This window comes from Mugil cephalus, chromosome 21 (assembly GCF_022458985.1).
Source record: "Mugil cephalus isolate CIBA_MC_2020 chromosome 21, CIBA_Mcephalus_1.1, whole genome shotgun sequence".
Taxonomy (NCBI): Eukaryota; Metazoa; Chordata; class Actinopteri; order Mugiliformes; family Mugilidae; genus Mugil; species Mugil cephalus.
Window position 1 is genome coordinate 1,753,152 of NC_061790.1, and position 27,497 is coordinate 1,780,648.

The 27,497-nt window shown below is 41.7% G+C and overlaps 2 protein-coding genes across 11 annotated transcripts in view; both read left to right on the forward strand.

Annotated features, from left to right (window-relative positions):
- Window positions 1-3,059: 3,059 nt before the first annotated feature.
- On the forward strand, window positions 3,060-24,379 carry senp6a (SUMO specific peptidase 6a). Of its 3 annotated transcripts, none has more exons than XM_047574028.1 (23): window positions 3,060-3,241; window positions 8,033-8,135; window positions 9,446-9,509; window positions 11,522-11,625; window positions 11,719-11,871; window positions 12,760-12,830; window positions 12,915-13,009; window positions 14,394-14,787; window positions 16,185-16,426; window positions 16,821-16,952; window positions 18,097-18,130; window positions 18,330-18,518; window positions 19,219-19,412; window positions 20,220-20,401; window positions 20,513-20,629; window positions 20,740-20,862; window positions 20,965-21,057; window positions 21,282-21,619; window positions 22,222-22,310; window positions 22,405-22,493; window positions 22,579-22,647; window positions 22,743-22,893; window positions 23,308-24,379. In XM_047574028.1, exons 1-23 carry the CDS (start codon window positions 3,211-3,213, stop codon window positions 23,545-23,547), a joined length of 3,297 nt encoding a protein of 1,098 aa, XP_047429984.1. In that variant the 5' UTR covers window positions 3,060-3,210; the 3' UTR covers window positions 23,548-24,379. The 3 variants fall into 3 exon arrangements, with proteins under 3 accessions (XP_047429984.1, XP_047429986.1, XP_047429985.1); XM_047574029.1 differs by lacking the exon at window positions 3,060-3,241 and adding an exon at window positions 3,457-3,476; XM_047574030.1 differs by lacking the exon at window positions 8,033-8,135 and having other exon boundaries at window positions 3,096-3,241.
- Window positions 24,380-26,181: 1,802 nt separating this feature from the next.
- Window positions 26,182-27,497, forward strand: part of myo6a (myosin VIa) — a 100,764-nt gene continuing 99,448 nt past the window's right edge. For 6 of the 8 annotated variants that reach the window (XM_047574533.1, XM_047574536.1, XM_047574537.1 and 3 more), the window contains exon 1: window positions 26,182-26,371. The gene's annotated coding sequence lies outside the window, so the exon portion shown is untranslated. The remainder of the gene's footprint in view (window positions 26,372-27,497) is intronic. The other 2 variants (XM_047574534.1, XM_047574540.1) reach the window with 1 other exon arrangement.

Consider the following 27,497-nt stretch of genomic DNA (forward strand, 5'->3'; position numbering starts at 1 on the left):
AGACATTTAGCCGCAAACATGCTAAGCTAAGCTCCAGTCCTATTTTATATGAAGCTCCGATGTGTTTCATTAGCGTAATTATCAAAGAGTAAGAACTTTCACGTTGTCTCTTCAGCGCGTTTAGAAGTTTAGGGGAAAAACAAAAGGTGATGAGCTGTTGATTGCAATCTACAACCTCACCCCTAGATGTCACTAAACCCTACAAACTGCTCCTTTAAAGGAAACAAAGAGAGAAATAAATAAAATACCTCAGCATCATATATGTCAGATTTCAATTTCAAATTTCATTTATTTTCATTTTTTTTTATTAATTAGGTTCTGGTCCTACTAGCTGTTAGTCACATGGTGTGTGACATAATGGGAAGACTCCACCCACTAGACTAGACTGGCCGGCTGCAGTGTATGTCATAAGCTCCACCCCCTCTATGTTAGTGGGCGGGACTTGAATGGTGTCTGTCATTTTATAATTGATACAATGTCAGTTTGGATGAGTTTCGTTATTTTGGCGCTATAGAAACAGGATGCGACATAATGGTGACCACCAGTTGCCATGACAACCTCTTCATAAAGAGAGAGAGTTGAGAGTGTTTAAAATCAAATTTTAAAAATAAGTTCCCTGTGTAATCCAACATTTCCTTGTAGCCGGTCGGGATAGAGCAGAGCAATGAAAACACCAGTGAGTCTGGAAGAAGTGTGGGCGGGGCATCGTTACTGTGACTCCGCCCTCGGATCGTACTGATCAGATCCTGGCTCCCGGAAAATAGCATCAGTTCAGCCAATGAGAGGAGGTGGAGACGTGGCGTCCATATTTATATACGGTCTATGGCTTCGCAGATACTAAAAACAGAAACAGGCTTCACAGCCTGTTCCAAAATATATACTGTGTATATATATCTATATCTATATATATCTATATGTATATATATATATATATATATATATATATATGTATATTTACAGCCACTCCAGTTTAAAAACACCTGACAATCCATCCTCCAAAATGATCCACAGTTTAATTACCACCTTTATGCTGCTTCAGCGTACAGACAGATTTTGAGTCATATTTTATTTCATTAAACTCGTCGGACACAAAAGAAGAAAGTAGAAACAAAAAGAAGAACAATAAGTCAACATATCTTCACTATTTATTTTATCTTGGGGTCTTTTTAAGCTTCAATCCTGAAAGCGTCATCATATAAAGGTTTAAAAATAAACTTTATGAGCAACATTTCACACTGAAGGTGATTATTTATGGCAGCTTAGTGAGGAACAGCGCCATCTAGCTGCTAATCGCTGCTCTGCATTCATAAATCCTCTACATTAAAGATAATAAATTCATGCATATTTAATTATCACATCTTGTTCTGGCACAGAAATAAATGGATATAGTTCCTTGTTGCATTAGTTTTATATTTTAAAATCCTACCTAAGGAGTTATCTTCTATCTCATTAATTATAAGGTGAGTTAATGTACACTCATAATATAAAACAGGGCAACAAATTAAATCTGATTTAAAGCATCAGAGGTCCAGAAGTTGTCTTCCAAATAAAAGTGTAAGTAAAAGACTCATTAAGTATGAATCTGTAGTAAATTAAAAGATGACTGGACACCTGTTATTTCTAGATCATCATTAAACTGTTTCAGGATGAGGTGACTTACGACCAAAATAGTAAAAACTTTCATTTATAAAGCACTTTTCCAAAGACGTGCTACAAGAAAATGAATAAAAACGTCTTTAAAAGAACAGATTTACATTTACATCTTAAAACAGAGACGTCATTTATGATGTTGTTTTATAACTTTATTTCCATTTATAAAATAAGATAAGATCATCCCAAGACGGGGAAATTCATAATTACTTTAACTGATATTCTGTTTTTGAGAAAATGATCCTCATTGGCTTAAAATGTACTTATCTGTATTTATAAGGTCATATCAAACCTTTTTCAGAACTTTTAGTATAATTTTCATTTAAATTGTTCACATAATACACTCACACACACAAAAATAAAAGGCAGACTTGAACAAACACAGATAATAAATAGAAAATAAACACAATAGCTGTAGATGTATAAACCATAGATTTTTTTTAATTTATTTTTTATATTTTCTCAGTTTAAAAGCCCAAATATTAAATATAGAGGCTTAAAACCATAGACTGTATATAAATATGGACAACACGACCTCTTTATGTTTTGTTTTCCAACTTTTTTTTTTTTTACGTAAACCTTTAATCCACTTCAGTACTAATCATAAATACCAAAAGTTAGATTCATTTTGTACTTTTAATCCTTTATATGACAGCGTTTGTGGGGAAAAAAACACACACACACAAAAATTGTAATTTTTCCAATAATCTAAATGCAAAGTGAAATTTTCTGGGGGGATTTTTAGAGCATTGGACATGTTACAAGCAACATTGATTTTGATGGACTGTATTTTATCATTCATTTATTTTTGTAGTGAGCGATTTAAAGGATTATTACCATTAAGGGACAAAGTTTTCTCTTCAAAAACGCTCTAAAAATAGCATGTCTTAATATTTCTTCAACTTTTTGGACATAAATCTTTTAATCCCCTTCAGTACTGATCATAAATACCAAAAGTTTGATTATTCTCTCAGTTTTAACCCATTATATTCCAGTGTTTGTGATGGCATCACAAATGTTTAAATAATAAATAAATAAATAAATGCATTTTTCTTATTATAATCTTGGACATATCACAAATAGTAGAAATATTGATTTTTATGGGTTTTTTTATGTGTAATGTCAGATTGTTACGTAAGATAAAATTAGCATATGTTAATATATATTTTTTTTCTAAATAAATCCTATCCCAGTGTTTTATTTTAGTATTTTTTCAGTATTTTTGAAAAACAAACAGAAAATCTGAAATATTTCCATTGATCTATTGGATTTTTCTTATCAGAGCCTTGGACATGTCACAGTGATTAGCAACATTTTGATGGATTTTAGTTGTATTTTTTTATATAATGTCATATTTATAAGTCATGTTTATTTATCACCTGCAGGCTCTTTATTTATTTATTTATTTATTTTTTATGTAGGAGCTCTTCCGTCCTCCTGAGCCTGGATGCTGCTGATGAACCCTCCTGTCTCCGGACGGATCCGCTACATTTGGCCGAGCTTCTGCGCCGAGTCGCCGGATGAGAGACGCGACCATCCGGCGCGGATCATGGAGTAAACATGGCCAACAATAGAAGCCTTTTCCTCGAAGGTAAGCCGTGACACCCCGCTCCTCTTACCCGCACACGTCCCCCGGGTCCTTGCATGCTCGCAGGCACATTCAGCGTCCGGCTGGTGTCAAAACAACAAAACGATTTGAAGAAAATCTGTGTTTTTTAGAAAATGTAGCTTCGTGCGGCTAGGTCATGTTAGCTGCCTGCAACAACAACACACGCACACACAGCCGCTGTCAGGCCGGTGAAAGGGACACACGTCTAGGCCAGGAGGTACGAGACGAGCCCGTGGTCGTGGGTGGTGGTGGTAGTGGTGGTGGTCCTGTTCTGTTTTTTTATTTTTATTTATTTTTTTAAAACCCAGAAGCTTTTAAGAGCAGAGCTAGTCCCGTTAGCTCTGGCGTTAGCTGAGTTTGCAGTGTGGGAGTTGGAGGCAGCTAGCTGCAGCACACACAGGCCTTCCTCAGGGGGGCCAGGCGCCCCCGATTTCTGGGGACAGTCCCCGATTTGGATGACCTGTCCCCCCGGCTAAAGCTGTCCCCGAAAATGTCCCCGATTTTTAGCATTTCATGAATGAAAAAAAAAAAATGTTGCGCACAGACTAAAACTATTACGGTAGTCGGATAGGAAGCATAAATAGTGAGCATGTTGCGCGTAGACTACGATTATTACGGTAGCCAGTTGACATAAGATAGTACTTTTATGAAGATAAATGTAATAACTCTCAGTGTAATTTTCATTTGAAGACTGTAATTTAAGCTTTTAAATGCTTGTCACAAGCATCCAATGTTAAATACCGAGTTACAGGAAACGCTAATTATAAATATGAAGTGAATTAGATGCTGTAGTCCAGTAGCTAGCATCTCAACATCAGGTGTTAGCATGCTAGCGTTTATAGTTAAAAAATGTAAATAGAGACGTTATTTATGTTGTTATTTTATTATAATGTGTCTTTAGAAGGTTCTATATGGCATTAAGAAGCTTTAACACTTAAATAAATAATCTGTTTTTTGACAATTAATCCTTAAAGTGGCTTAAAATCTATTATCTGACGATTCCACCTTTTTTAAAAATCTCTCAGTATCATTTCGATTTAAAGGCTAATTTAAGATGTTAAATGCTTCTCACGAGTATCCAATCTTAAATACAGAGCTACAGATGTTAGCATGCGAGCGTTCAATTGACAATTAATCCTTAAAGTGGCTTAAAATTTACTTAAATATATATATTTCTAACCTGACATGTCCACATTTTTTAAAATATATCTCAGTGTAATTTTCAATTAAAAGCCCATTTAAGCTTTTTAATGCTTCTCATGATTATACCGAGCTACAGATGTTAGCATGCTAGCGTTTATTGTAGAAAAATGTAAACAGAGACGTTATTTATGATCTTTTATTATAATATTTTTCAGCTCTATTCGATAAGGTTAAATATGACATTTAGAAGCTTTAAAACTCCAATAAATATTCTGTTGTTGGAAAATTAGTCCTTGACGTGTGTTAACATTGATTTAAATCTGTATTTCTCATCTGACATCCACATTTTTTTAACATATCTCAGTATAATTTTCATTTAAAGGCTAATTTAAGCCTATAAATGCTTCTTACAGTCACCTGATCTTAAACACAGACTTGCAGGAAACTCTCCAATTGTAAACAAAAAATGAAAGAGAGTCTTAATAACTTAAATGAATCTGTTGATAATTCATCATGATGTTACATCAAATAACAGAAAGAAAATTAAAATGTGCACAAAACATCAAATTTGAGGATGAATCAAACGCTGCTGAAAATAAAGTCCAGTAACAGAAATGTTCTTGTTGTCGTCTCTAATCAGAGCTGCAGAGATGAAGCGTCTCTCTCCATCTCCTCGGAGGTCGAATCTACTGCTTCAGATTAAAATAAATAAGTAAATAAAATAAATAAAACAAGCATCTGTCCACGTTGAGGACTAATGCTGCAGGACGTCACGAAGCAGAGCACATGTCTGGAGCTGGAGGACGTTTCGGGAAATTATCTGGAGATTCTTTCGTCGTTTAATCGACCGCTGTAGAGGCACATCCGAGTGATCAGAGCCTCCGTTTACCTCAGAGGAATCTGATCAAGTTATTCTGCCTCTGAATATTAATTCTGATCCGAGTCTGAGTCGACTGGATCGTACCATGACTCCAGAAAACCTCGTGTTCTCTGCTCCAGAAATGTTCTCTCCTCTTCTTCTTCTTTGTTTTTTTTTATTTTGGCAGCTTTGACGCTGGCCAACGAAGAGGAGGAAGAAGAAGTTTAGACACAAAAGGTGGCAGAAGCGCTGATACCAGTCAGGACATCCCTACTTAACCTCGGGCTGCTGACTCTGGCTCGCACGCTGCAGACTTTCAAACAAACTACCTGCAGCGGAGCGTTGTGTTTCCAGGAGATTAGGCGGATATTTAATGTAGAGACGTTGTGTTTCTCAGCAAAATTGCGAGTGTTGTCGGTGCATTGGCAGCGGTCGCAGACAGAGAGGTACCCCCCCCCCTTTATCGTAGAGTCATCCTGCAGGAAACCCATTATTACACCATCTGCAAACCAAATTTATGAAGCTGGAAGATGGAGGAATACGTGGAGCCAAGTACAGGGTTGAATCGGGTCTATTTGCTGGAAGAGATGAAGAGATGGGAACAGGCTCAGTTATGTTTGAGCAGGATCGAACTAGAACCAAATATCTAACGTGTGATTCTTCTTCTTCTTCTTACTGTCATTTAAAAAAAGACCATGAAACGGATTCACCATCAGACATGAAGGCTGGAGACTGGAGGGAGAACGGCCTCCGAGTTATTTGCTTTTAAGGAGAAAGAACAGGACACGGCTTTTAAGGCCACATGTGAAGTGATGGGGGGGGGTTACTTTGGGTTTAAGTGCTGTTTACCTGCCGGGCTCTCGGCCAGGTGAATGGATGGTAGTGAAGTCGGCTTTGACCTTTCCTGGTTGTGTTTTCTTGCCTCAGCTCTGTGTGTGTGTGTGTGTGTGTGTTTTGAAATCCACTTCAAATAATTCGGGGAGGAAACAGGAAGTCGGGGCGTTGCGATAAACTCGACACCACTCTGCTCAGCAGCATCCAGTCACGTCTGTCTGTGCATCGACGAGATCGCGGCTCATGTTTTTGTGTGTACAACTGTTTTTCTCTATATTCCACGAGGAGGGAGGTTTAGTATCGGCCGATACCGATCCGATACCGGCACAGAACGACAGCGCTGTATTGACCTATTACGAAAGCTCCGCCCCCTTAGCTACTGTTGTTAGCCCGTGAAGCTTCTTGACCCCAACAGAGTCTCAACACAATGTACTTTAACCTGTACGTGTGTCTTTTTTGTGTCGATACCTGCACGATATCCTCCAGATTGAAGCTACGTTACAGTATGAAGTGAAAAGACATGCACAAAATATTAAAACGAAGGAAAAAACCTGATTATTGAGGTGAAAGCATAGAATCTGAGAAACCCTCTGACCTCTGCCTCAAATCCACCGAACACAGCCTCTGTTCATTCACAAAATACTACATGAAAGATGAAAACTAAATCCGTTTAAATGACCTGTTGGGACGCTGCGATGAAAACTTTAACGTAAACTGATAAAACATAACGTAAGAGATTCTCTCAGCTTTGCAGCTCGCTGACCTCTGACCTCTGATGATGGATCAGACCTGGAGCTCAGAGACCAGCAGGAACCTGATCCAAGGAGTTTCATTTCAGAACAGTTTGTGTTGATGTAAATGTGGCGTTTCTTTGATGTATCACTGTGTGATGGGAGGTCAACTCTTAGGTAAAGCTTCATTTCAGGGCACAATTCAGACGTGTTCATAGGTTAGTTTTTAATAAGATAAGACTTGATGTGTGCAGTTCTCATGTCGCAGGTGATCATGTTTGGTGTAATCGCCTGAATTTACAGGACGATACTGGAACTGTCCAACCAATATGAACACATGCTGCCACTGATCGGTAGGAATGGGCCATAACTTATCGTTCACCATTTAAAAATCTCGCGATATATGTGATAAACGGAAGTTGATGCCTGTGGTTAAACGAGGCTCCTCATCAATAATAAGGAACCGGTTCAGAAATCAGGAGGAAGGTGGATGGAGATAAAGGCAAAGGATAGATACTAAACTAATTTATTCCACCACTTGAAGCGCGACCACAAGCTGGAGCACGACGAGAGCCAGTAAATGAGTGAGGAGAACGAAAGAAAGCAGCCGATATATTCACTCGTTCCCTGTGATAAACATGAAGCAGGTATTCTGCGTCTCTGATTTTCCTTATTTTTCATACTTCACGTATGTGTTAAATTTAACCTGTAATAGCCTAAAAAAAAAAAGGTATTAAAAAGTCTTATATTTGTTGTGTAGAAACCCTGTGTCGGGATAAATTGTGTTTCCCGTATCGCCCATCCCCAGTGATCGGTAAGAAATAAAGAAGCAGCCTGACCTCAGGCCATAAAAATGCTGAACGCTGCAAAAGGTTTGGAATCTGGTGTTAAGTGCAATAATCCAGTGCAGTTTAATACTGTTTTATACTTTTTAACCATCTGTTTTTAGTCCCTTGTATTAAATTTTTAAGTAGTTGTGCCTCCAGCGTTGCTATCTGAGCCATTTGCAACGAAATTTCATTCATGTGTGCACCTGTGGGTGTATTTGAATGACAAATAAAGGTGTATCTATCTAAATTTCAGTGGGGTGACGTGAGTGTGTCTCGGATGCTGATTGTCGCTCGGCTGAAATGATCCGTCGTTTCAGCCGGGCTTCGGCCTCGTCTCCCTGCACTGACGTGGTTTATTTTTATTATTCAATTCAAGCCCTGGATAGATCAGAGACCAAGCGAGATGGAGGGTACAAGAACAGCTGGAGCTTTTCTCTTTCTGATGCCAGTGAAGAGGAAAGACAGAGGAGGAGGCATGAGTAAGCACTTCCACCGGCCTTCGCTCTCAGCGCTGCACTGCATCACCCTCCCACCACCTCCCATCATCCAGCTATTCCTGTCGCTACCCTGTTCGCCACAGATCTCTGCTGCATGTCAATCCTCTCCTGCTGGTTTTGCATAATATTACCCATCCTTGGTACAGGCGCCTGCAGGAAGATGTCGCTCCCTCTTTAAAACCTTTATCTTCATCGATGGATTAGGGTTGCAGCTAACGATCAGTTTCTGCTTCTGCTAATCGTTTTTTTAGAGCATAAGCTGTGAAAAGTCAAAAACACAAGGGAAGACTAAACAAGCAATTTACAACTGAGATGGAATTGTGCTAGCTACCCTTAGCTGGGAGGCTAGGAAGAGCTGCCATTAGCTGGGACGCAATGAAGAGCTACTATTAGATGGGAGGCTATGAAACTAAGAAATGCTCCTATTAGCTGGGATGATGGGAAGGTAGGGAAGCTACCGTTGACTGTGAGTCCCAGTAGCTAGGGAGAGCTAGTGTTAGCTGGGAGGCTGTGAAGCTAAGAAGTGCTCCTATTAGCTGGGAGGCTAAGATGCTACTAGCTAACTACTATTAGCTGTGAGGTTAGAAAGAGCTACTATTAGCTGGGAGGCTAGGAATGTATGAGGAACGACTAGGTAACTATTGTTTGTTTCAACGGAAGAAAGAGCTACTATTAGCTGGGAGGCTAGGGAGAGCTACTGTTAGCTGTGAGGCTAGGAAGAGCTACCATTAGCTAGGAGGCTAGGAAGGGCTACTATTAGCTTTGAGGCTAGGATGAGCTACTATTAACTGAGAAGCAAGGAAGAGTTACAATTAGCTGGGGGGAGCTACTGTTAGCTGGTAGGCTAGGAAGCTAGGAAGAGCTAACCTACCATGCTATTAAGCATGTAGCTAAACAAATGTCTTCAGCAATTTCCAAATTTCCTACAAATGGCTGTAATTCCTTAGCTAGCATCTCCTTTCTGTAAAGAGTCACCAAAAAAAAAACGTCAAAAATACTTTTCCTTCTCTGGCCCCATTCATATCATCAACCATAGCTGTGATTTGGTGAATATTGTAGTTTTCATAAATTAAGACCATCAGTGAAAATGGAATTGATTCGTTGAGTGGAAAACAAAAATCTGAAATCTGATCTGTCAACTCCTACAAATGCATGTTTCCCATTAATGTGCGGACGTGATATTTCACATTTCACTCGCTGAAACACAAACACTCAGACTCATTGAATTTAGTAGTTAAATGTACGACTGAGCACGTATGTGATTTTTGAACTTGTTTTTTGTTTTGGTTCAGTGCGAGTGAGGTGAGCGTGGAGGAGATGGACCGGCAGCCGCCGACCTCCCCCGAGGGGAAAAAGGTAAATCGTTCTCCCGTAACTTTGCCTGTTTCCTGACTCTCTTTTTATCAACTCCCAGAGCTACTGTTAGCAGGGAGGCTAGGAAGAGCTACTGTTAGCCAGGAGGCTGGTTAAGGTAGGAAGAGCTACTATTAGTAGGGAAGCTAGGAATGGTTACTGTTAGCTAGAAGGCTAGGAAGAGCTACTCTTAGCTGGGATGCTTGGAGGAGGTACTTTTAGAAGTGAGACTATGAAGCTAGGAAGAGCTACTATTTTCTGGGAGGCTAGGAAGATCTACTTTTAGCAGGGAGGCTAGGACACTAGGAAGAGTTACTGTTAGCTACAAAGAGCTACTATTAGCTGGGAGGATAGGATGGGATGCTAGGAAGAGCTTAGAGGCTACTATTAACTGGGAAGCAAGGAAGAGCTACTGTTAGCTGGGAGGCTCGGGGGAGCTACTGTTAGCTGGTAGGCTAGGAAGCTAGGAAGAGCTACTCTTAGCTGGGATGCTAGGAAGAGCTACTTTTAGCAGGGAGGCTAGGACACTAGGAAGAGCTATTCTTAGCTGGGATGCTAGGAAGATCTACTTTTAGCTTTGAGGCTAGGATGAGCTACTATTAACTGGGAAGCAAGGAAGAGCTACAATTAGCTGGGGGGAGCTACTGTTAGCTGGTAGGCTAGGAAGCTAGGAAGAGCTAACCTTAGCCAGGCAGCTAGTAAGCTATGGTGACGTACTATTAGGTAGGAGTTAATAAGAACTACTGTTAGCTGGGACGCTAGGAAGAGCTACTCTTAGCTGGGATGCTTGGAAGCACGGAACAGCTCCTTTTAGCTGGGATGCTAGGAGGAGGTACTTTTAGAAGTGAGGCTATGAAACTAGGAAGAGCTACTATTTTCTGGGAGGCTAGGAAGATCTACTTTTAGCAGGAAGGCTAGGACACTAGGAAGAGCTACTGTTAGCTACAAAGAGCTACTATTAGCTGGGAAGATAGGATGGGATGCTAGGAAGAGCTTAGAGGCTACTATTAACTGGGAAGTAAGGAAGAGTTACAATTAGCTGGGAGGCTCGGGGAAGCTACTATTAGCTGGGAGGCTAGGAAGAGCTACTCTTAGCTGGGATGCTAGGAAGAGCTATTTTCATCTTTGAGGCTAGGATGAGCTACTATAAACTGAGAAGCAAGGAAGAGTTACAATTAGCTAGGGGGAGCTACTGTTAGCTGGTAGGCTAGGACGCTAGGAAGATAATACCTTAGCCAGGCAGCTAGTACTATTAGGTAGGAGTTTCATAAGCTAGAAAGAATTACTGTTAGCTGGGAGGCTAAGAAGAACTATAAGCTAGAAAGAACTACTGTTAGCTGGGAGGCTAGGAAGAGCTACTCTTAGCTGGGATGCTTGGAAGCACGGAACAGCTCCTTTTAGCTGGGATGCTAGGAGGAGGTACTTTTAGAAGTGAGGCTATGAAGCTAGGAAGAGCTACTATTTTCTGGGAGGCTAGGAAGATCTACTTTTAGCAGGAAGGCTAGGACACTAGGAAGAGCTACTGTTAGCTACAAAGAGCTACTATTAGCTGGGAAGATAGGATGGGATGCTAGGAAGAGCTTAGAGGCTACTATTAACTGGGAAGTAAGGAAGAGTTACAATTAGCGGGGAGGCTCGGGGGAGCTACTATTAGCTGGGATGCTAGGAAGAGCTATTTTCATCTTTGAGGCTAGGATGAGCTACTATAAACTGAGAAGCAAGGAAGAGTTACAATTAGCTAGGGGGAGCTACTGTTAGCTGGTAGGCTAGGACGCTAGGAAGAGCTAACCTTAGCTAGGCAGCTAGTACTATTAGGTAGGAGTTTCATGAGCTAGAAAGAATTACTGTTAGCTGGGAGGCTAAGAAGAACTACTGTTAGCTGGGAGGCTAGGAAGAACTACGGTTAGCTGGGAGGCTAGGAAGAGCTACTGTTTGCTAGGAAGCTAGTAGGTGTTAACAAACCTCCTGTTAGTGCGACTGAAGAGTTTGTACATTAATGCGTGTTGTGTCTCCAGTCTCCTACTTTCAGAAACTTCACTTCCACCGATCCCCTGCGGACGTATGAAAACCGGCTAAATAACCACAGGCCTCTGAACAGGCTGGCGCCAAAAAGACCCAGGTACGTCCCAGAGAAGAGCCTTTCATGCTAGCTGGACTCGGTAACACGTAAATAAATAAAATCATTCCTCCTCCGACTCTCCGTCTCCTGCAGCGAGCCCCCCATCACGGTAGCAACGGCGCCGCCGATGCCCAACGGAAACAACTATTTGATCATCAGTCCGGCGCCGTCACAAGGAATCGTTTTACAGGGGCGACACTTTCAGCACGCACACATGCCCACGGCAATAAGGAAACCATCCCAGAGGTAAGAGCGACCGGCTCCGTGACACCGGATTATTTTAGAGACCTGACCTACTTCTGGTCGTTAGCTGGCGATGGAGGCGTAGAGCCCACATGAGGAGCTGCAGACGTCAGGTTATAGCCTCCTTTGTTTGGCCTGGTTTTGTTCACGTGGCTGAAGAAGTGGCCGGTTCTGTTCGTAGTGAGACCTGACACTGGATTTGGTTTGATACTGGATACTAAGATACTAAGACTGGATAATGGATATTAAGAATCAGATCAGCAGCTGCTGATGAGGATGTAATTATGTCATCGTCTGTTTTATCCTTTGGTCACTGCCATTGATTCAACAAGGAGAATATGTGATGTCACCAATATAAAAACACGCGTGAGTCTGGAGGAAGTGTGGGCGGGGCCATCCATATCGTGGCTCCGCCCTCTGTCTGTACTGATCAGACTCTGGATCGTTTTTATCGTTTTTAATGGAGTGTTTATATATATTCTTCTTCTTCGTCGTTGTCTTCTTTACCTCCACCCCTCCTTTGTTGTTCTTCTCCTTCTTTACCTTTGCTCCCTCCTTTCTTCTTCTTACCTTCACCCCATCTTCTTCTTTTTCTTCTTCTACTTCACCTCCACCCCTACTTCCTTCCTTCCTCTCCTCTTCCTCCTCCTCCTCCTTCTTCGTCTGTTGCGTTTCCAGTAGATGTGATGCCGTTCTGATATAAACACGCGTGTCATTTGATTGCGTCTCCGTGGTAACGGTCCAGCTCTGATCAGGACGGAGACGTAAACGCGGCTGGTGATGAGACGGTGGTTTTGGTTCTCAGCTGTGGGAGGAATAACAGGAAAGGAAGAAGACCTGAACCTGAACCTGAAGTTTAGATCCACTGATCATGTCTCTGTCCTCCTGCAGGAACGACTTCTCCACCGCACCGCGGCCCGTGGAAGTGGAGAGCATCATCCTCACCTGTCCAGTGATCCCAGGTGAGTTCACGGCCCAGGAAATCTGAGCCGGACCCGACGTTCACACGAGACAAACTTTAATCCTGGTTGTTTGTCGGCTTTTAGAAGAGGAGACCTTGAACATTAAGCGTCGCATCCAGCAGAAGAGGAAACCCCTGGAGGACTGCTGTCCTTTCTCTTTGCAGATTAAAACTACAGAGGTAAGAGATGCCCAGAAGGGTCGGACTTCATTACCCAGAATTCATGTAATGATTGGACTCATTTTGGCTCCTTTGGCTAAAGTCGTCTTTCTACTGTCGCCTCGTCTCTATCTGGTAAATGAGGAACTGTTGTGAAGCTCTTTATCTCCTGCAGAAGTCTGTCAGGTCCAAATATGGTCACATCCTTTCTACAGGAAACCAGTGGTGAAAGTATAAAGGTTGATCTGAAGCTAAACTCTCATTGGTTGATGTTGATTTCTGACAACGTGATTGGTTCATAAGTGACTGGATATTCTGCTTCTAGTCTGAGTTTATCTGAGAGGGACATTTAAAAATGCAGTGAATCTGATAGAAGAAGAGAATTACAGCTCAAATTATCTAGAAAAGTCAAAGAGAAGCCAGATGAAGGAGGAGAGGGGATGTCAGACTCATCAAACTGTCTCTGGTAAAAGGAGACGAAGGTGGAGACGATCAGCAACGGATCATCATTCATGTTTCACACCGGGATGAACTTAGTGAATATATAATCTGACATTCTGATATTATATATGTTGATATGATTATATGATGTGCTAAGGAGGATCTGAGTAGATCTGGTTTTGGTTCATAGTCGTTTCTAATAAAAATATCCATGATTTTATAATGTAAAACTTTAAAATGAGCCAGAAATCTCCACTTCAGCTGCTTTGACACAAACCAGACTTTACACATTTATTCCTAACGACATCCTGCAGGTATTTACAGAGGAGATTTATCATATGTCATTCAAAGGCTGATTTATAAAATCTCTTACTCCTAAAAACATGGAAAACATTGTTTTTTTGGACTGTATTTTGTGAGTAATGTAGTGATATAAAGAGATATCAAACATTCCCTCTGTAAATACCTGGAAATCTAATACGTTAATAAAATGAAACAAGAATTTTGAACCTCACTTTATCCATTATTCAGATTTCTGTCCTGGAAATTTATGCAAATGAGTGCCTATTTGAATAGATAACTCCTCATTTACATATTGAAATATAAATTCATAGAAAACTTGTAACACAAAAACATATTGTATTTATGTGAATAATCAACTAGAGAAGTTTCATGCTGATATTTATCTGTTAAGTTAATATTTTACCGTGTTCACCTGCAGCGTCTGGTCTTAAGTCATAATCCTTAACGTGCATTTACACACGAAGAGAATAAATAAAAGCATGATTGATTTGTCTTTGTCACCTTTTATGACTTGTGGGTAAATTTGTGCAGGTTTTGGGTCATTTTTATGCAGAAATGTAGAAAACGTTGTCTCTTCTGATTGATGAATGTTGCATTTTAAAGCATTTATGAGGTGATTGTGTCAGATTTCCTCCTGTAACTCATGTTTTTTTTCCTGCAGCCCCTCCGGCCGACCGTCTACCCCGCGGTGTGTTTGAAGTGCAGTAAACCGTGTGAGGACCGGAGCAGGTGTCAGCACTGTGGCAGCGTCCTCCCCCCCCAGCAGGCCTCCCTGTCCTCCCCGACGCCGCGGCCCCCCATCAGATCGCAGCCTTCGCCCGGACCAAACAGCCCCCAGCAGAACTTCTACATGCGGGCGCCGTGTCTGGAGGCGCCGCCCGTACGAGTCATGACCACCAGGGCCACGCCGCTGCCCCTCAGCAGCGCCCGGCCGCACCTCTTAGCCGGGACGTCCAGCTGCTGCGCCACCAGGAACTCGCCCAAAGGGAAGAGGACGATGGCGGCGGCGGCGGCGGCGGCGGCGGCGTCTCAGCAGCACGAGCTCAACGACCCCAGTGAGTGTTGAAGGAAGTCGGTTCTCTGCTGAGACCAGTAGTTTGCAGCCGGAAAGATTAAAGCTCGGTAGATCTTTACTGAAAGATCCACATTAGCTCCACGTTAGCATCTCCGTTAGCATCTGTTCTGAAAAAACAAAAATGATGAGGACACGACCACCAACGACCATCAGAGTGCAGCTACAGTGGGAAGTAGCTTTAATTTTAGTAAGTGTGCAACTACGACTTCTTCTTTTAGGGTTTTGGTAGATTTGAGCTACTGCCCCCTGCAGGACCACAACACCGTCACACAACCACAACAACAGCCACAACATAAACAACAACCACAACAACAACAACCACCACAACACCGTCACACAACCACAACAACAGCCACAACAACAACCACAACAACAGCCACCACAACATAAACAGAATAACCCAGTGTCAGGGTGTCTATTTAATAACGTTTCAACAACAACAACAACAACAACAACAACCACCACAACAATAACCACAACAACAACCACAATATAAACAACATAAACAATATCGCAAATAATCCAGTGTCAGGGTCTGTATTTAATAACGTTTCAACAACAACAACAGCCACAACATAAACAACAACCACAACAACAACCACCACAACATAAACAGAATAACCCAGTGTCAGGGTCTGTATTTAATAAAGTTTTAACCACAACAATAGCCACAACAACAACCACAACGACGACCACAACATAAACAACAACCACAACAACAGCCACAACATAAACAACATAAACAACAACCACAACAACAACAACCACCACAACATAAACAGAATAACCCAGTGTCAGGGTCTGTATTTAATTAAGTTTTAACCACAACAACAGCCACAACATAAACAACAACCACAACAACAACAACCACCACAACATAAACAGAATAACCCAGTGTCAGGGTCTGTATTTAATTAAGTTTTAACCACAACAACAGCCACAACATAAACAACAACCACAACAACAACAACCACCACAACATAACCAGAATAACCAAGTGTCAGGGTCTGTATTTAATAAAGTTGTAACCACAGCAATAGCCACAACAACAGCCGCAACATAAACAACAACCACAGCATAAACAGAATAACCCAGTGTCAGGGTCTGTATTTAATAAAGTTTTAACCACAACAACAACAACCACAACATAAACAAAATAATAAACAACATAAACAGAATAACCCAGTGATGGGGACGGTATTTTTAAGTATTCAGTAAAGTTTCAACCACAACATAAACTATATAATAAAAAACCCAGTTGCAGGGTCTGTATTTAATAAAGTTATTTTCAAAAACCAAGAACTTTGTAGCTTCAGGTATAAAAACTAAAAAGTCATTTTAATCTAAATCTGTACTGATTTATTTTTGCTTTTTTAGTCGTCTTGTCCAGCGACGATGAAGAGGAGGAGGCCGACAACGCCAGCACGGGCAGCGTCAACCGACTGGACAGCGTCTCCCCTCGGCCCGCCGACTCCGCCCACTCCTCTCCGGCGCCCTCCGGAGGCCGAGTGGAGGCGGCGGTGAAGAGCGCCGGGGAGCTGGAGGACCTGGGCGCCGAATTCTTCGACGACGTCAACATGAAGATTACGATACCTCGAAGAGCCCGGATGAAAGATCAGGTACGAGGCTTCAAACCTAAGGATTCTCATCAATTTCATCAATTTCCATTTGAAAAATATTAATTGCATTTAGTCAGTTTAAATTGTACACTAGAGGGTACATACATTAAAAGTACAATATTTTCAATATATTGAAAATCCATTTATTAGAAGACAAACTCTCTACATTCCGGCAGATACCTTTAAAGGATAATTATTATTAATTAGAAGGTTTGTTTGAAACTATTCCAGTTATTAATCTGTAAAAGACCATAACTGGCAAATCTAGTGTTGTGTTTGTGTATTATTGCAATGAATTATTTGGTCAAATAACAATAACAAAAAAAAAAACTAAAAAATGACCCTTTTAAGTTGAAAGCTAAAAGAAAATGTGGCCTCATTTCTTTTTTTGCAGTTTGGAAACCAGCCGCCTGAGCCGAGGCCAAAGAAAACCAAACTCATGTCGGATAAGTGCGACAGCATCATACTGGAGTGTCGGAGCGTGAGAGTAGGAACTCTGCGTCGGATGGTGACGAAGCCCGTTGTTGTGAGTCTTCAGATTCTTTTTGCTTATTTATTTTAACAATATGAAGGAAGATTTATTTCTGTCTCAGGTCAGAAGTTTAAATACTTGTATTTTTAAATTGACAAATTGGGGTCAAACCTTTCAGATAAACTTCCTCAAGTTCTTACGACACTTTTTGTCCCAACAGAACAGTTTTAACTGAGCCACAACTAAAATTAATCCATAACTTAATCCAACCCCCTCAAAAAATGTTTATGATCCAGTATTGTTTTATCATATCTAACTTGTTACTGATGATATCCTTATAAACACTATTAAATGTAATTTTTTGGCCCAATAGACATTTTATCTTTGAATCCAGCACTAGTTTTCATCTAACAAAAAAAAACTAATTTAATCCACAGAGCAACCTAAACATTTTCTATGATTCTTGGGTGGATGCAACTACCAATATTCTTTTTAAAGAATTTACTAAAATGGTGAAAAATTATTTTGTCGTGTTAAAACGTCTTCTTGAAGATATTCTGAGGCCTTGTCCCCATAAAAACCTGCAAATGTGTCAAATTTGACCCCTGATGTGATATAAATTAAGCAAAGCAGCCCAACAGCATGATGCTGCCACCACCATGCTTCCTAGCTGGGATGTGCTCTTGTGATATAAGTAAAAGGTATAAGTGAAATAGTCCATCTTTTATTTGCGTTGTACATAAAGTAGATGTTGAAACAGACTTAATATGACTATAGTTTGTTAAAAATCAGGTTTTATGATAAAATTTCCCACATATGTCAGATACAATGAATGGAAACCATGTGTCGTTTGTGTACTGGAAAAGAAACAAAGATAACTGGACATGTTTCCTGAAGACGTTTCATCCAAGTGTTCGTTTCTAGAAGACCGGTGGGGGTTTGAGCAGGAACATGTGTGGTTGGTGTCGACCTTAAACTCACACAACTAGTGGTTTGTTAACAACCAGATACTCACCTGGAATTTGGAGAAACTGGATGGAAATGTCTTCATTAAACCCAACAAGTCCAGTTGTCGTTAACTGACCTTCCGCTTTAAGGCTTTAGTTGTGAAACATCTGCAGCAGGAATTTGTATAAACTACTGGAAATGGTTTTAATTAAGTTGTCAACATTCTGTTTCTGATCTTTTGTCTTTTCAGTTTTCTATCGACCAAATCCAGCTGGAAACTGAAGGTACGAAGCCTCATTGATGGATTCAGTAAATGAAACATTTCCATGCATCAGGACTTTTCACAAAATATTCAGTCTATGTTATTTGTTCATTATGTAAAAGCACTAAGAAGAGACTTATTGTGGTGAAGTCTGGTTGTAAAAGCATCATTATAAAACCTTAACCACCTTAATGTGGTGAAAATGTGTGTTTTCCGCCCAGGCTCGGAGCCAGGCACCACGGAGAAGGTTTGCTTTCAGGCGTCGGAGCTGATCAGCTGCGAGTGGTGCAGCGTCCGGAAACTTCCCGTCTTGTACTTCCAGACGACACCGGCCGAGTGTCATCGGCTGCGTTCTCAGCTCCAGATGTCCGGGGAGAAGGGAGGCCACTGGTTCGACTGCGCCGGAGACGGTGAGTCGCACACAACGTGAACATAAACGTCTTTACATTTCCTCCCGTTGGTCAAACTGACGCTGGAACCCCGGGAGTACGGGCGCCGCCATGTTCCTACGGGTTCTCAATGGTCATCATGATGTCAAATAATTCTCAGGATACTTAAACATGCATCAGCTTTATATTACGACATATTGTAGTTTGGCCTAAGTCCCGCCCACTAACATGGAGGAGGTGGAGCTTATGACCTACACTGCAGCCTCCAGCCACCAGGGGGAGCTCCTCATGCTCCAGCTGGATTAAAATGAAGCCTAAATGTGTCACAGACGCGCTGCCATCTTGCTTTAGTGGCTTCGTTTACAGCCAGAATCTGTAGAAACGTGATGTCGAGGTAGTCGTCATCTTGACTGTGTTGGATTTCTATGAGTTACTTTTATTCTTGTAAATGTGTCACAAATTGAGCCTCCTCTGGTTTAAAGTAACGCCAAGTAGGGATGGGAACCGGTGATGATGCTAATGGTAGTATCCATTAGCTTAGCACCCTTAGCTCTATTGCTGTGCCTATGCCTTAAAAATAAAAAGCCTTAAAAATAAAAAGCCTTTAAAATAAAAAGGCATGTATGTTTTCATTCTTTAAACACCAGCACTGGTATCAGATTATCTGGGCTTCACGTTTGATAAACCTAAACAACCGTTCATCTCAAACTCTGTTTCCCAGAGTTGGATGAGAAGTACATCGTCCTGATCTTCGAGAACGGCCTGGCCATGAAGGAGCAGGTGATCCTGGAGGACATCCTGGGCGAGATCGGCCAAACCAACCACCTGGACAACTTCCCCGCGAAGCTGACCTTCGAGGAGGCCAACAAGCGGCTGGTCAACTACAACAAGGCCACGAAGCAGAAGATGGAGAAGGTGGGTTCACTGACACCGTCACGACCTGGGGAGATGATCCGTATTTTGAAACAAGGTGTAAAGTCACCGTTAATTGTTCATACCTGGACTAGACCAGATCATTGAGGATGGATGTTAACGTTGGGTCTGAAAGGGGTCAAAGTCTCGGATCTTAAGGCATAAAAGGAACGAATTCATGTTGATATTTGTTCTCCCTGAATTAACCTGCAGTTTATACTTCTGCGTTAAGTTGACATCGAAGCAGGAAATTGAAGCAAAAATTAACCCGAGCGGTAAAAAAAGACGTTCAGTCTGACTCTTGAGTAGCAAATTTGAATTTGCCATTAATTCTGGGTGAATGGAAAAAAAAAACATGGCTGCTCATCTATGTATTTAACCACCAGTGGTTTGCTTTCAACCACCAGTGGGGGCGTGGCCTAATTTGGGCTGTCGTCTATGGCGACTGTAACCATGGAGATGGAGGCCTTTGTTCAGTTCCTGGGTTTAGACTAAACGTCAGGATTCACAAATAATGTGGTTCATTCACATGTGATAAGTTAGTTTGTTGTCCACGGTCGTGTCTCTGCTGCAGGTCAGAGGACAATTTCTGCAAATTATAATGTGTAATAACAAATATATTTGTGATAATATTGATATTTTGATATAAAGGACTGAGGATGTGTATTTAAAACACGTTAAGTGCAGACGTATTCCCCAAAAAATTAATGATATTTAATCGCGATTAATCTAAATTAATCCACATCGACTCTGATATTAATCAGATTAAACATTTTAACGTCTTTTATCCGTCTCTCTTTGTGTCTCTAGGTGGAGCCCAACCAGAAACTGTCCCAGTCATCTCCGATCAAGGTCGCCACGGCGACGCCCGTCGCCATGGTCACGCGCACCCGGATGTCCACCCGGCAGCAGACCAGCGCTTACTCCGGGGACGGGGACGAGGACGAGGACATGGCCGACCTGCAGACCACCTTCTCTGGACCCATCATCAAGTGAGTCCCCGTCTCTCGCCTGGAGGACGTCCAGTTAGTGTGGACAATTTTAAATAGAATAATTGTCCTCACCTGTGTCTGTCCCCTGTGTCTGTCCCTCCTGTCCTCCAGGTTGATGGTGTACCCCCCACCTCCGGCCAAAGGGGGCATATCGGTGACTAATGAAGACCTCCACTGCCTTAAAGAAGGAGAATTCTTGAACGACGTTATCATAGACTTTTATTTAAAGTGAGTCCCTGGAGCGTCCACGTCCACGTCCCCGTCCTCGTCCTCGTCCACGTCCTCGTCCTGGTCCACGTCCTCCTGACGTCTGTGCTTTTTATCTTTTCATCTTTCAGGTATTTAGTTTTAGAGAAGTTGAAAAAAGAAGACGCTCAACGAATCCACGTGTTCAGCTCCTTCTTCTACAAGAGGCTGAACCAGAGGGACCGGAGGAACGGACCGGACGCCCCCAACCTGCCGTCAGTGCCCCCCCCCACAGAGACAGAGACAGAGACAGAGAGGACGTAGTCTCTAACTAGAATAAACTCCACCTTTACTTTTATTTATTTTTCTTTTTACAGGATCCAGAAACGGAAACACAACCGTGTGAAGACGTGGACTCGACACGTCGACCTTTTCCAGAAGGATTTTATTTTTGTTCCCATCAACGAATCGTGAGTTTAAATCTTATTTTTGTAGTTTTTTAAATGAAATGTTTCAACAGATGTTCTTCTCTGGGTTTATTGATTAATTAATTACCACTAATTAGTTGATTGATTGGTCCAGTGGGTCCAGGGTTTTGTCCTGGTTTTGTCCAGGGTTTTGTCCTGGTTTGGTCCAGTCCTGGTCCAGACCCGTGGATGCGGTTCATGCTAAGTCCTCTGTCCCTCTGGCTCAGGGCTCACTGGTACCTGGCCGTCATCTGCTTCCCGGGCCTGGAGGGTCCGGCCTACGAGCAGAACCCTCTGTACCACGGGCCCGTCCCGGCCTCCTCCTCCTGCTCCACCTCCACCTCCGAAGACCTCCAGTCTGAGGAGAACATCCCGGACCACTGCCGTCCTCTGTCCCCCGACGGAGACGGGCTGGACAGCCCCACGGACCAGCTGTCCCCCGGGGGTCCCGAGGGGTCCGCGGAGGGTCTGGCCGACGGAGACGTGGAACCCCCCCTCCCGGCGAGCCAGGAGTCCGGAGCCACGTCAGGAAACGGCCAAACAGACGGAGAGCAGCAGTACACGAGTGAGACGGAGTTAGAGCTTTAATGGCAACAAATAAACGGTGACTGGTTGATCCAGGACGAACAATCAGAGCTGTGATTGGTCGTCCTGGATCAATCAGAGCTGCGATTGGTCGTCCTGGATCAATCAGAGCTGTGATTGGTCGTCCTGGATCAATCAGAGCTGCGATTGGTCGTCCTGGACCAATCAGAGCTGTGATTGGTCGTCCTGGTAACAGCCTGTTTCCTCTTTATCTGCTTCTCCATCTCTGTGATTTTCTAATTGAATATTAACTGAGGAGGTTTGCAGATAGAAAATGTTTATACGACTCGTTTCAGGGTTTCAAAAGCTTCATTCGCTGTTGTTGAAAGTGAAGCAGGAAGTAGAAAAAAAGATCTTTGTGGAGTTTATACAGAGTGAACAAATGGAAACTGAGCTAGTGAGAGTTAGCTGGAAAAGCTTTTAGGAAATGTTAAATGTTTGGGACCCTAGTTTCTGTCTGATGATCAAAGTTTGACGTTTTGTCCTCATCCATTCATTCATTCATTCATCCCCTCAGAGTCGGTTCTACTGTTATTAAAGTGTTTTAGAGCAGAAATAATCGATATTTGTCTTTTTTTTAAGGCGAGTTGCACAGAATCAGCGTTTGCTACGGTTCAAGAAAAGGAGACGATGACACATACACGTTCTCTGACGACCAGAGCTCCTGTCAGGTCTGTTTATTTCTTCTTCTCTTCTTCATTGGGTTTATTTATTCGTTTATTTTACCCAGTCCTCTCCTTGCTGACGCCGTCTGTCTCTGTGCAGGACGAGTGCAGTGAAGATGGGACTCTGGGCGAAGAGGCCACGAGCTCCGACGCCTCCAGTCTTTCCTCCAGACCGAGCCTCTGCAAACAGTGAGTGGATGCACTTCCAGGTTTTCACCTGCAGGAGGTGCTGTGATCTACTGAGACCGACCCCGACCGTCTGCTTCTGTTTCAGGCCTTGTATTCTCATCATGGACTCCCTGCGAGGTCCGGCCCGGTCCACGGTGGTGAAAACTCTCCGAGAGTGAGTGTCAAATGAAACACGGCTACACGATTACAGCCTGAATGATAATCAGGATTATTATTTTGATTATGTTTTGGTTTCGGCGTTTGTTCCAGGTACCTGGAGGTGGAGTGGGAGGTGCGTAAAGGGAGCCAGAGGAGCTTTGGGAAGGACGTGATGAAGGGTTCGAGTCCACGCGTGCCTCAGCAGGACAACTTCAGCGACTGTGGAGTCTACGTCCTGCAGTATGTGGAGAGTTTCTTCGAGGTAATAAGAAACTCTTCAGTAATGGTTTAGGACTATGTAAAAACTCTTGAGCCTCCATATAATACTTGATCTTTTCCGCCACCTAGTTGTGTAATGGTGCTACTACACATGAGAAACAATACAGCCGTCCTCTTTTTAAAGTTGGCTTAGCATTGCTATGTAGCATGTAGCCTTGGTGGCTGTTAGCTTAGCATTGAGCTCAGTGGTAGAATGTGATGATGTCCAGGAGAAATAAAATGTCCAAAGGTTGAATTGTGTGAACGTGAATCAGTAGCATTTTGGAGCCAGATTCACTTTAAGAGGTAAAAACCCAACGTGGAGGAAAAACTTTGGGTTCTTTGGTTTGATCTAAGCGGAGAACGTGCAGCTCCACCGTCCTGGGACTAAAACGGTTTGTTTTTTTATTCTACTCAGAATCCGATTCCTAGTTTCCATCTCCCCGTGAACCTGTCGGAGTGGTTTCCTCAGCAGAGGATGAAGACGAAGCGCAAAGAGATCGAGGAGCTGATCCTGAAGATCCAGGAGCAACAAGAACTGGACAAGAAGGAGGCGGAGCCTGTTGAGACGCCGCGGGGCTCCGCCTCCGAGGAGCCCGAGATCCAAGAGACGTCGGGGTCAAACTGTGGGGCTCCTAACTTACCCATCAGCCCCTGAGACGACCACGACGACGAGTAGCCCCTCCTCCCCCTCCTCCTCCTCCTCCTCCTCCTCCTCCTCCTCCGTTGCTCTCGGACCGAGTGACGAGGGAATCGAACGTGACCGTACGCTGCTGGTGTTACCTCCTCTCCTCCTCCTCCGTTAACCGCGTCAGATCCACCTACGGAAGCGTTTCTGTGCCATCAGAGTTTAGAGGATGAATTTCTAAATAAATTCACTTTACAAAAAAAAATCTACATCTCCAAAAATTCAAGATCTCAAAAAAAAAATCCAAATCTTAAATAAATTTTAAGGTTGAATGTTTTGAATTTTTGCAGACATTTTTTTTGTTCTTAAACTGAATTTATTTATAAAATTCTTTCTCAAACTCCGATGGCCCAGAAACGCTTCCGTATCACCCTCCTAAAAGTTTGTACTGAATAAAACCCGACCTGTAAATACGCTGGAGTTTTTTCCCGCTGCCTTTGTAATTTCCAGTTTTCTGACTCATTCATGATGTGGCCGCGTTTTAAGTTATGTTTTCATAGATGTTCTCTCTCTGCCGAGGGTCTGTTTAGGAGATGCTGTTTCGCTCTTGCATCATTATTTTTTACGCTTTCGAGTTGTGTAGAAGGAAAAATAATAATAATAATAATATTAATAATAATAATAAACGGAGAAAATTGCTGTTGTAAGTTTATCATCCACCCATCTGGAGTTTAAAAAATAAAATAAAATACAGTTTTACTTCCAGCTCACGAGCCACATGCGTAGTCCAGTGCTTGTTGTGTCTCTTTTTTGTGGTGGATGAAGTTTCAGCATTAAAAACGTGGGATGCAAGAGCACTTCACTCGGCCTCCGCTTCTCATTTATTCGTTTTCAGGAGGGTTTGGGACTGTGGGGATTTATTTCTGGGTCAAATTTATGAAACCAAGCTCTTATTTTGAAATCTAAGAGAGAAAGTTAAGAGTAATTCAGTCAAAAACAAAGAAATGAAACAGAAACAGCCGACACAAGTTCGGGTTTTAGGCTCTAACATAAAATAAATAAATAAAATAAATAAATAAAATAAGAATTCATCTGACTTTCTTTTTAAAGAAATATCCCATCAACATTTTACATTTATCATTTCCCAACAATATACAACACAGGGACATTAATTCCCAAGTAAAACCTTCAGTATAAATAATATACTTTTCCACTCCTATCGTATTTTTTTAACCATATCTGTTTTTTTATTATTATTATTTTTTTAATCTTCATTACATATGATGTTTTTCATGAAAGGCTCCTCTCAGACTTTTCCAGCGTCACGTTACCGGACTCTGAAACATTCATGAGTCCTGAGCAGCGTTTTGTAACGGAGCATAAAATATGAACGTGAAGACGAGTCCGGAGCTGATGAAGGTTCATGTGTCAGAGTGAAAGCGGTCGAGTTAAACGCCCTGAAATGTTCTGCAGACGCATTAAAGGTTCTAAGGTTCCTGATGTGTTGAACTGATTCAAAACTACCAGAGACTTTATTAACTTTATTTATGGAGCACTTTTCACACAAAAAGTTCAGCCCAAAGTCCTTTACATGAAAAAATTAAACAGAACAAAACACACGTGTATAAACAGACACACACAGATTTAAACACTGAGGAAACGCTGTCCCACCCTCACAACTTAGAAGTTAAGGAAAGACTAGAGGGATAAAAGTAACTGTATGAATTATAATTAGAATTTAATGAAAGGAAAATAATTAAATTAAACTCAAAAGGTAAAAATTTTAAATTATTAAAAAAATAATGAAAATAAATAAAATTAAATAACCAATAATATATAAATAAATAAATAATAAATAAATAACCAAATTAAAAACGGTATAATTCAATTAATAACCAGACTAAAAAGATAATAAAACAATAAAATAAGCTAAAATTTGTTAAAAGTCAGACTAAAAAGATAAAACGATAATATACAATTCAATTAATAACCAGACTAAAAGAATAGAATAATAAAATAAATAAAATTCTAATAATAACCAGAGTAAGAAAATAGAATTATAAAATAAATAAAATTAAATTAATAACCAGACTAAAAAGGTAAAAATAATAAAATAAAGTAAAATTAGTTAAAAGTCAGACGAAAAAGATAAAATGACAAAATAAATAAAATTCAAATAATAACCAGAGTAAAAAGATAGAAAATAATATTAAAAAAGTAAAATTCAATTAAAAGGCAGACTAAAAAAATATAAAATGATAAGATAAACTAAATTTTATTAATAACCAGACTAAAAAATAACAAAAATAATTGATTTTGCTATTATTGTATGTTTTGTTATGTTGTCTGTGTGTGTTTGTCTACGAGCTACTGGACACTCGAATAAAATATTTTTCTGTTCTGTTTTTTTTTAACTAAACAGCAGATGGCAGCGATGTGTCGGAACTGCACTTACTTTTCAGTTCATTAAACGTAAACATTTTCATAATTTTTTAAATACTGAACTAAAACAAAAGGAAAAATCTGGCGTTGTCATTATTTATAGGTAATTATGATATAATGTTAACTAAAATAAGTCTGTCCCCCTGAATTAAAGCCTCACGCTGGAGGCATCAGCGCCCCCTGGAGGCCGCGACGCCACAGCTGACCGTGACGTCACGGGGCAGTTTCCCAGGATAGCTGCGGGAGTCGGAGGCTGCGGGGCGGGGAGAGCGTGGCCCAGAGTACCGGGGCGTACACCGATCATCTGGAGACCTGAGTCCGGGACGTGCGCTTCATTTCTGGGACTTTATAAAAGACAAACCTGCTTCCACTAAAGCGGCGGCGGAACCTCGGGAGTGTCCCCGGAAAGGAGGTAAGGAGCTCCGGCGTGCACCGGGACCACTGAACCCGGTCCCCCAGTCATGATAGCTAGCTGACGGGCTACACCGGGCAGCGGTACCGGGACGCTGCAGCCTGGAGAACCGATGACTTTATCATCGCTTTACTCCAAACAAACAACACACAGCCTTTTAAATATTTTAATATTTTCTTCTTTTCTATTTTCTGGCTGCAGAACTAATCGTTTGTGTAGCTTTGTTGTCTTGACGCCAGGCCTCCTTCACAAATCCATCACTTTAAATGTTTTCTTGTAGAACGATAAAAACTTGTTCAGAATCATACATGCTCAAATGCAAATTTAGACTGATTCTGAGACACTCTTAAATTCGGCTTACATAACAGCCACCGTGCGTCTCGTTATTTCAACACAGCTCGGAACTTTTCACCCCAGAACCATTGACATCTGAAGGAGGGATCAGGTGGCAGAACGCAGGAGAAATAGCCGCCAGACAATATTTTAAAAGTTAAAGTAGCTCATTAGGAAGATGTTTTGTTAATTACATGCACGCCGAATTAGAGATTGATTTGTACTGCTTTATTTAAAATGTTAATTTATTGTTAATAGCGGAGGCGTGTGGTCGAAAATCAAAGCCAATCCAAATTCTACCACTTTTTGAATGGGGTTCGGCTGGAGCTGAGACTGTGTCAGCTAAAGCGGGGGTCGGGCATTTGTTTGATCCTGGTTACATTAGACAGAGTGGAGGAAAAAATGGAGCGAGATGAGGATTCAGCGAGGCGTGCATGACACGGAGAGGCTGTGCGCTTGTTGTTGTGCAGCAGGAGCGTGTCAGAGCTGAGCTGAGGCCTAAATGCTGCTCAGGAGCCTGGGAACCACAATCAATGGACATGCTCTGCATAAGAAAGCAGCCGGTGGGTGATGGGTTTGAACACTCTTATCTTATTGCCCTGGTTTAACAGATAATGTGGCATCATCATCATCATCATCATCATCATCATCAGAGGTCTGGGTGCAGGGAACCAGCTGAGTCTGGGTTTATCTGTGTTGCATGATTATATAAGAGCTCTCTGTGCTCATTGTGTTCCTCCTGAGCTTGTTGTTGCTTTTGAAATCAACTACTATGTTAGTGTGTTCTCTCTCA

Coding starts and splice junctions, on each gene's coding strand:
- senp6a (XM_047574028.1), top strand. CDS start 3,211: ATGGCCAACAATAGAAGCCTTTTCCTCGAAG. Junction 21,620..22,221: donor CGGAGAGCAGCAGTACACGA/GTGAGACGGAGT, acceptor CTTTTTTTTAAG/GCGAGTTGCACAGAATCAGC. Junction 22,494..22,578: donor AGACCGAGCCTCTGCAAACA/GTGAGTGGATGC, acceptor CTTCTGTTTCAG/GCCTTGTATTCTCATCATGG.